The sequence below is a fragment of the Malus domestica genome, chromosome 14, assembly GCF_042453785.1.
Source record: "Malus domestica chromosome 14, GDT2T_hap1".
Classification (NCBI taxonomy): Eukaryota; Viridiplantae; Streptophyta; class Magnoliopsida; order Rosales; family Rosaceae; genus Malus; species Malus domestica.
Genome location: NC_091674.1, coordinates 29,741,582 through 29,751,604, shown reverse-complemented (window position 1 = coordinate 29,751,604; position 10,023 = coordinate 29,741,582). Strand labels below are relative to the sequence as shown.

The 10,023-nt window shown below is 39.2% G+C and overlaps 1 protein-coding gene across 1 annotated transcript; it reads right to left on the bottom strand.

The window, feature by feature from the left end:
• Positions 1-265: 265 nt before the first annotated feature.
• On the bottom strand, positions 266-2,446 carry LOC103424586 (cytochrome P450 CYP736A12-like). Its single transcript, XM_008362678.4, has 2 exons — positions 1,714-2,446; positions 266-1,359 (listed from the first exon to the last, which is right to left on the bottom strand). Exons 1-2 carry the CDS (start codon positions 2,383-2,385, stop codon positions 517-519), a joined length of 1,515 nt encoding a protein of 504 aa, XP_008360900.1. The 5' UTR covers positions 2,386-2,446; the 3' UTR covers positions 266-516.
• Between the last annotated feature and the right edge of the window lie 7,577 nt (positions 2,447-10,023).

Sequence of the window (10,023 nt, the reverse complement as noted above, 5' to 3'; positions counted from 1 at the left end):
GTTGTTAAACTAGTTAAATTACGAAATCATGCCAGTTGTGTTAGATTACATTTTGTTTATGGTCCTTTTGAATGATTGGAACAGTGTCATGAATATGATGATGGATCTTTACAGTAAAGTCATTGATCATCTTATTTAGGTTTGGCGATGTAACTTAACAAATGGGATCAAAAAAGTAAAAATAGGTACTTTATTATTTAGTATATGTATATATAAATTGTAAAATATATAAAATGAATTACATAATTGTATTAAGATACATAAATTGTAAAACAAAATAACATAGATTATTCATCTAAATATTCAACAAGTCGCTTACAATTTATTAAAAAAAATAAAATGCAAAATAAAATTTATCTATTTTGTAAGTGAGAGTTGTGACCAAGGTGGGTTAGGCATCATTTCTTAATTTTCAAACGCCGAAGGTGCACTAAACGGAACTTAGATGGCACTAAGCGGGAATTTTTAGAATAATGGTATATACACACCATATGCAAAACCAAATCTCTATGAATGTTAATTGTGTAGGCGATATGTGGGCACGACAAGCAAGTGTTTGGTTTTTGACAGCGACAGCCCAAAAGTCTCGGTCATGTCCAACTCGTTAGGGAGGAGGCCACTTGGGAGATCAAAATTGAAGCAGTGGACCAAATTTGCCAGAGCTAGACGAACCGTGGTTAACCCTAGTTGCATGGCAGGGCACCCTCTTCTTCCGGACCCAAATGGTAAAAGCTGGAAGTCATGCCCCTTAAGGTCAACGTCACTGTCATTAAACCTTTCAGGGTAAAACTCTTCCACATTATCTGACCATACACTTGGATCTCTCCCAATCGTCCAGATGTTCACAAAGATGGTGGATTTCTTGGGTATATGATATCCATCAACCGTGATGTCCTCCATGGATGCATGTGGAATCAGCAACGGTGCTACCGGATGTAGCCTAAAGCTCTCTTTGATAACCTTGTTCAAGTAGGCCAACTTTGGCAAATCGCTCTCCTCCACCGTTCTATCCATTCCGATCACGGTTTGGAGCTCTTGTTGGAGAAGCTTCATTACCCTAGGATGCCTCAAGAGTTCGGCAAGGTTCCAAACAATCGCGGTCGCTGACGTGTCAAAGGCACCCGAAATCATGTCCAGTAAGATGGCTTTCACATTAGTTCGGTCGACTACGTAGACTTGCTCGTCGTTAGGGTTTAATGGTTGGTTCATCAATGAAAGCAGCATCTCCACAAAGTCCTTATGATTTTGAGGGCGGCCTTGTAGTTGCTTACTTTTAGAAACTTGTTCGTGTTCCCCAATTATCTTTTCCAGAAGTTGGTCGATTGTCTTGCTAAGTGTCTTCATGCGCTTGTTCAATCCCTGAGAAGGAGATCATGCAATGATGAATCGATGATACCGACCTATTGCATGATATATGAATGACATACGTGTATAAAGCATTGCATTTTGTGTTTGTGTAAATGGGAGCGAACCTATTAATGCAATAATTCTGGAGTTTCTTATTTTTATCTTCATATTAAAAAATTTAGCAGTCACATAATATCACAGTTTAGTGGTATAAGTCTTGAAGTTTGAAATTCGCGCTAAAAAATTTTCTTTACTATTAGAGGAACAAATATGGTAACCTAAAGGGACACGTAAACTTATCTCACCATGTTATCATCAGTTCATATTTCATGTCTATTAAAAGAAAATGAACACACACATATATACCTGAATATCAAATGGACTGAGGAAAGGAACATAATCACCAATGTTGACTGCCCCTGTCAACAACATGATCTCCTCAATAATTCCCTTGACATCAAACGTATCATCATTTTTGCTTCCCAACACCATCCGATACGTTATACCCTCAATAAGCTCACCAACCTTCTCACTAAGATCCACCACTTCTCCGGCCTCCGTGGCCTTCTTCAACGACTGCACCAACAACCCGACCTCCTCCCTCCTCAGCGGAGCAAAGCCCTCGATTTTTGACGGACAAAGAAGCTGAAGTGTGCACAGCTTCCTAATATGGCGCCAGTACGGACCGTATTCACTAAAACCCATACCCTTTGTGCCATACGACAAGTAGTCCGATGATTGGACTTTGGGGCGACTAGCGAAGATGGTGTCGTGGGTTTTAAGGAATAGCTCGGCAACTTTGGGGGACGAGACCACTATGGTGGTTTTGCTGCCTAGGCGCATGGACATTATAGGTCCATACTTTTTGGCTAAGTGTTGGAGGCTGCGGTGTGGGAGGTTGCCTAGCATGTGAAGGTTACCAATGATTGGCAGCGCCCAAGGGCCAGGAGGCAGTTTTTTTGGGTGTTTAGATCTTGAGATTATGTGGATGACAGAGCAGAAGAAGGCAAGAAAGACCAGGAGAAGGATGGGACTCATTCTCGCTGTCTATGTGATAACTGAGATTTGGACATTAATTTGCTCAGGCACTCATATATATATGCAGGAGACGTGTTTGATCGATATATATAAAAGATATATCTGTACTCTCGAAAATTAATAATTCTGAGGTTGCCGTCGGATTTCATCTGGAGAGATTCGACGGCTGATTTCATTTACGTATATTTTTTGGTCAACAGCGGCTGAGTTGAACTAAACCCCAGAATAAATGGAGTCAAACAATGCAGGAGGAAAATGGGCGTGTCCCTTTTTAAGTATATTTTTGTTTGACATTCGTAGTGGGAGGGAAAAATTTATCGGTTCTGGGTGGAAGGGCAAATAATTTTGCAAATAGTCAACTGCGATTTATTTTTTCTTATTTATTTAATAAATTCTACTAAAAGTCATTTCTCATGATAGCAATGCTAGAGTCGAGTGGATTTTACAGTTAAATTAAAAAAAAAATGTTCAATAGGCAAAAGAAAAAAAAACTATAATTTATTTTTGAGTATATATATGCAAGACAAATTATTTTCATGAAGATAGAAGTATTAATTAATGTATTCAAAGAGAGAGAACTATGGACGTACGAAATCTTCCCACTATGATATTATAATTTATAACAAAATAAGTCATATACGACGAACCTGATATGTCACCATATATACCTTTTTTATATACAACTAGCAGGATCGGGGACACCCATTTTAACACAAGTTTGGAAACATTTCATAGTAGTTTTCGTTCGTAACTTTTTAGGAAATCGAAATGTCTTTATTTCAATTCTTCATCCATAGATCTTTGTAAAAAATTAGATAAATAAAAAACCAATAAGACATTTATTTGTAGTGATAAAATGGACGAATATAGCTCTACAAAGAAGACTTAAAGACTCTTTAAATAAAAAAAAAAGAACACCTAAGGACTACCATTAAATCTAATAGTTATATGGTTTCAAATTTATGTGACTTTTAGTAGAGATAATCTTTAAGAGAAGATTTAAAAGATAAACGGATGTGTTGTTTAAATAAATCTCTATATACTAAAACCCAACCACGTGGTACTGTGGATGACCAGTGGGCGGACGGTTTTGCCCCTCGGTTTTTCCTCCGTTTGCCTTGCTGTTTCCTCCTCTGTACAGTCAAATGGCTATTTTGCCCATTCGGTCCACGCGTCGATCATCGATCGACCCTCCATTTCAACCGTACCTTCTCGATTTTTCTCTTGGTTTCCGCTACTCTCTCATATCTTTCTTCTGTTGTTCTCGAACCTGCCCTCTCTTCCACCGTTCTCGAACTCGCATTCTCTTGCTGTCACTTTTTGGTGTCTCACGGATTCCGGTTCGTTGCGCACCTGTCAGACCATAGAAACCATTGTCGATCAAGCCTCTATTTCGACTGCATCCTCTTAATTTTTGTCATGCTCTCGCTAATGGGCTCAATTTTTTCTGACTTCGTTTTGCTCCTCGCGTTGGTGTTCAGAAGATCCAGTTATTAACTAAGCTCAATAAAAAAGTGTCCATTTTGTCCATATTATATTAAAATTTCATGGTCCTGGATACCGTGTAACTAATTTCAAAAGACATTTAATTTGGGATAGTTTAGTTGCAATTCTTGGCCTAGTTTAATTGCAGTTCTTGGCCCCTAAATGTTATGCATTTTAGGTTTTGAATTGAAGTCATTCTCCTGCCACATAATAATAAGGCCTAATCGGATAAATGGTCCCTGTGGTCATAAGGTATTCGGATGGTAGCCCCTGTGGTAAAAAAATTCGGATTTAAATCCCTGTGGTCACAGTCTGTTATGATTTAAACCCCTGTGGTCTAAGTCTGTTAGGATTTATGCCTTTCTGTCATTCCTCCATTAGGTTTAGGTTGGCCAAATCGGATAAATGGTCTCCGTGGTCATAAGGAATTCGGAAGATAGCCCCTATAGTAGAAAAAATTCGGATTTAAACTCATGTAGTCTAAGTCTATTAGGATTTATGCCTGAAATTAGAGGTTTTGTCATTCCTTCGTTAAGCTTACAGGTGGAGCAGAGTTTCTCTGAGTATCTATCAATAAAAAATATCTTACAATAAAAAGAGGGGGGGAGAGAAGATTTTAGTTTATGGTAAAAAAATTCATTCATCTCAGTTATTTCACAAGAAGAAAAAGACGAAAACAGAGGATCTGTTGAATTTCAAATAGTTAGTTTCACCAATAGGATACGAAGACTTACTTCACATTCACAATTACACAAAAAAAACTATTTATCTCATAGAGGTTTATGTAAAATTTTGGGAAAACGCCAACGATTACTGTCTTATTTGTCAAAGAAAAATAGAATATGTTATAAAGAATTAATTAATCGGTTGGATATTTGGGAGTAAAAAAACTCGTTAATTTTATAAAGGCATTTTGAATTATTTGATTTATTAGATCTTGAATTTTAATGAATTATGTGATTTATTAGTTCCACCTCGTTTTGTCGCGTCTCCTCAGAGAAACTCTGCTCCACCTGTAAGCTTAGTGGAGAAATGACAGAACCTCTAGTTTCGGGCATAAATCTTAACAAACTTAGACCACAGGGGTTTAAATCTGAATTTTTTTTTACCACAGGGACTATCTTCCGAATACCTTATGACCACGGGGACCATTTATCCGATTTTGCCAACCTAAACCTAATGGAGGAATGACAGAAGGGCATAAATCCTAACAGACTTAGACCACAGGGGTTTAAATCCTAACAGACTGCGACCACATGGGTTTAAATACGAATTTTTTTACCACAGGGGCTATCATCCGAATACCTTATGACCACGGGAACCATTTATCCGATTAAGCCTAATAATAAAAGAGATGCAATAATACCAATAAAGACTCAAACCGTTATTTTGCTTCATTTACACTACCAATTCAATTATTCAAAATTGCTTATGGGTTTCAACCAAATAATAATAATAATAATAATTGCTTATGGATGCATTCTAGATTATAAAAAAAAAAGGGATCTTTTTATTTTTATAAATATAAGTACACTTATAATAAAAAAATTTAGGTACATTTTACATGCATATAAAAAATTGGTAAATTTTATAAATAAAAAAAGGTCCATTTTATACATAAAAAAACAATGGGTACATTTTAGAATTAAAAAAAAAATTATATTAAACAATGGGTGCATTTAACATAAAAAATGGTATATTTACAAAAAAAAAAGTTTATTTTACATATAACAAGTAAAACAGTTTTAAAGAAATATGGGTATATTATAAATAATAATGGGTAAAAATAAAAGGTTGAAAAAATTTATTTAGTACAAATAAAAATTTAAAATATAAAAATACGGTGCAAATTAAAGCTAGAAAGAAAATTGGTACAAATTAAAAAAAAATTGCAAATTAAAAATGGCTACCATCTAAAAGTAGAAATATATGATACAAAGTTTAGCCATAAATATAAATATATCAAATGTAACGGTCCTATCACTAAACAAACATATTTGGAAATAAAATTTAATTATCTTGACATGTATATATTTTGCTATTGAAATAATCACATTTATTAAAACTTAAGGACCTTGATAAAAAAAATTGAAAAGCAATAAGGTTTTAATCAATGGATTGAGAACCTTATTTTTTTTTATTTTTCATGGGAGATAAAAGAAATTTCATGAATGGAATATTTTCTTGTTTGGATTTTATATTAACCCAAGTTAAGAAGTATTCATTACATCAATAGCTTTCGTCTATGGCATATAGGAGTTACAAATCCTGAAAGGTTAAGGAGGAAGATGGATCGATTTTCACTTTGCGAAATTCCTGAGAAAAATGGAAGCTAAGATCAATTTTGACATTGCAAAATTCCTTTAGTTAAACTATTTGATATGTTTTCTTTTTTGAAATTCTTTTAAGCTAATAATTTAGTTAAGGCCTTTAGATAAGCACATTCAATACATACATACATACATACATACATATATACATATATATATATATATTTGTGTGCATAAAAGAAGGGTATGAAAAAGTTGGTGGAAACTGGAAAGGATGTGGAAGAATTAACTACAAATAGTTCATTTGATGAACATTAAAACCTAAAAATTGATAACAATTTTAAGTAATTCTTTTTTTAAATTTAAAACTTTGTCACAATGATCACTTTCCAAACCCTAGTGTTGAACTAAATAAAGACAAAAATGAAATTGTTCAAATTCAGGCACCGGTGGGATTGGGATTGTCTTCAGTCTGCTTTGCCTGCTGAGGCTATGGCTACAAGGGAAGGGGCCCAATTGCTAGTAGATTTGAAGTCGTCAGCCGCCGCAGTGATTGAAAGTGATTCCTTGATGTGCATGTCCGCGTTGAAACTGAAGGAGACAAATCTCCGCGGTTGGCCCGGTACTTGATGCGAGGTTCTTCGTAGAGAAGCATCACGGCCACCGCCACTGCCTATCGTCATCACCACCCACCATCACGATTGCTGCCGCCTCCACCTGCGCTAGTAACATTTTCTAACTTATTATCTTCCACAAATATATTAATGATTCTAGATATACGTTATTTGAATTTCTTTATTCCTAAAGTTAGCCAAACAAAAAATTTACAAATTCTAGAATATAAATTTCATAATTTTAACATTCCTTTGAAATTTGAAATTTCCTCATAATCCAATGCAGTATAGGAGATCTAAATCCTCACGAGTACCAGGATTAACATCTTACTTCTCAGGTTGGGAGTCATATTGTTGACCCTAGAAACTACAAAGCCTACGTGGCGCGTAGGCCGAGTAATCTATAAGCTAACTATGTCCTTCGATGAGTGCGGGGCGTGCCAACTCGTCGGCCGAGCTCGGCCGAGGAGTAAATTTTTTGATGTTGCGTTGGGTGCGCGGCTGACTTCTGCGTCTTGCGATTGCGGCCGAGGAAGGAACACGTCTCGGCCTCTTGGGCTCTCGAACCTGAAGACAAGGTTACTATTTTTACGAAGTTCAATATCAAATCCGGCTTTCAACGTGCCGAATGTAATAACTTGTAACACCTCACTTCGCCGAGAAGGCTGATGAGATGACCTCGACCAATAAGGATTCAGAAATCCTTCTCGACCGAGACTTGGATAGGTAATCAATCGTTCTCGCCGCAGTGCTGTTGATGCCAACGGAAGATACTGCGAGACCGACTGATTCTACGGTGACAGAGCTATCTATGCCGACTTAAGATATCACCGGTTGCTTCCACAGTGCTGTTGAAGCCAACGGAAGATGTGTCAGCGAAAAAGAAAAAGAAAAATCACAAGTTGTGAGAATTTGCGCAGGGTAATTTTTGTATTGATTTGCAGGGGGCTTGGATGATGTACAGCTTCCCCTATTTATAGTACTGGATCTTGAATCCGAGTTAAAATCCTACTCGGACTAGGTCTTCCTCTCCGGATCAACACCACCTCGACCAGTCCTATTTTCACTAGGATTGTGAACCTAGTCCTTAACTGAGCCGGATTCGCTTCTGGGTCACCGATCCTGCTAAACTCTCTATTGTACTAGGACTCGACTTGTGTTATGATCTAACCAACCTAGGCTTGGAAGCCCACGAGCTGAACGATCCATGGCCTTCTTGCCGCATGGCCTCCCGGGCCGAGAATGATCCTAAACTCGGCCCAAACTATTATTTTGGGCCCAAACATTACCCCCTCGCTTCTGAGGTCCTCGGCCGAGTTTCAGCCTTGAAGAAGCGAATCTACCACTCAGAACCCTAGTGCCCGAGTTCCAAGGCGCATTTATTGAACACGATTGCACGATCTTGATCCTGCTAACCAAACTCGCCACGTGGCGTCCTTTTAACACGGCCAATCCCTAATAATGACGTCTAAGGCGTGCGGCTGCCTGAACCGTCATGCCATCATGACCTTATGGCTGAACTTAGCCACTCTACCTCAATCCGCGAGCCACTACCTCAATTCGTGAGTCACTTGTCATCGTGCAGGCGTCGAAACGTCTTCCGCCATTAATCTCGCCGTCACACGCAATCGTGCGCCCCCAAAACCTGAGACCTTCGGTCTTCTCAACTGCATTTCCCAAATGTTCATCATGATTAGCGATTCCTTCGGTCGATTTTGCCCTTTGTTTTGAATTTCAAACGATTGCCCTTCCTGCCAAAATCCTATAAATACTGAAATCCCTCATTCCTACTTTATGTTTTCAAAAAACTCTGAAATTTTTGCCCTTGTTCTCCAGCATCTTTCTCTTTTCCAGGTCTCCATCTTCAAATCCCCCAACCCAGAAAACTTTTTACACCGTGCTTCCTTCATACAATGGCATCCTTCATCTCTAAGCTTTCCAGGGAATGTGACCAGCATTAGAAAATTCTTGATCGAATCTCGATCAAAACCATACGGTTTGAAAGTGACATGAGCATTTCCCACCAAATCTTAGGTCCTCTTTTCAAGGCGGCAGTACCGTCAACCATTACTGGACTTCTTCAGGAGCACTGCCTATCATCTTTGCTCCAAGGGTTTGAATGGTCGAGATGGGATGCAGCAAAACCCCAAGGCTCCTGGCCCTCGACGACCACAACCTGGGTTGTCCGAATGGAAAGGCTCTTCGGCGAGCAATGGAAGGCCCTCGGCATCTACGATGCCATCCTCCTCGCTAGCCTCATCCCTCGGTTGGTCGGCGACTGCGAACTCCATTGTTGTCAAAGTTGGACAACGAGACTCTTCAGTTCCTTCTCCGATGGTTTGATCCTGCGGTGCTGCTTCGGCAACTTGTTGGTTCTGCGTGACTGCCTCAGGTGAGGTTGATATCGACAGTGTGCTTGGGGTTAGGACCTGGACCTGTTCCTGGTAGTGTAGCCGGGAATTCCTGGTGTCGAGATAAGCATCTAGACGTGCAACACGTGCTATTTCATCGGTCGTAAGGCCGAAGAGCGAAACAGCCAAAAATACTTCGAAGTGATATCGTAAATACTGAAGGTCCTCCATTGAGAAAGGAAGGTCGGCTGCATCGATATCAGTGTATGGGTCGACTTCAAATCCAAGGACACGAGCTTCTTTTATGTGCTGGAACCTTGCTTTCAATCCTGGGTCTGAGGTTTTCTAGATGATTCGCTCGGCCTCAGGACAAGTCAGGACTAGATCAATGGTGTCCTGGCATGCCTTCGGCAAACCATACAGATCGTTGGCCGAATGTTTCTTATGAAATTCGCGCATATATTCCAAAGACTCCCCAAGGAACGGGGGATGCAAATTCCGTCGAATTCTGATCAAAGGTTCTTGTATAACTGGAGGGGTTAATTTGCTTTCGGCCTCTTGCCTGAAATGTTCAATGCGTGCCTTCATCTCCCCTGGTCAAAGAAGAAGTTTGATCCGTTTATCGGCCTCTTCAAACGTGGTTTTGACATCTTGGTCGACCAGCCGTTTCCCTTGAGCCAACTCTGTCATAATGGCCGGAGGTGGTCGTTCATCATCAATAGCAATTATGTCCTTCGGCCGCCATTTAGGGACCGAAGTTTCTTGGGCTGCCCGTCGGCGGGCCATGCAATCTATCCTTTGGTGCCGGTATTTCTGGGATTTGGACAGTGCGGTGTAGACGCCTTTCGAAGAATGATATGTATACCATCGTTGATCTCTAGGCTCGGGAGGTTTGAAGGTTTTTTGGCTCCGCGATGA

Bases quoted from the DNA above. Each gene is read 5' to 3' on its own strand.
- LOC103424586 (XM_008362678.4), bottom strand. From the start codon at position 2,385: ATGAGTCCCATCCTTCTCCTGGTCTTTCTTGCCTTCTTCTGCTCTGTC. The intron at 1,360-1,713 runs GTATATATGTGT...TCTCCTTCTCAG, and splicing joins TCAGTCCATTTGATATTCAG to GGATTGAACAAGCGCATGAA.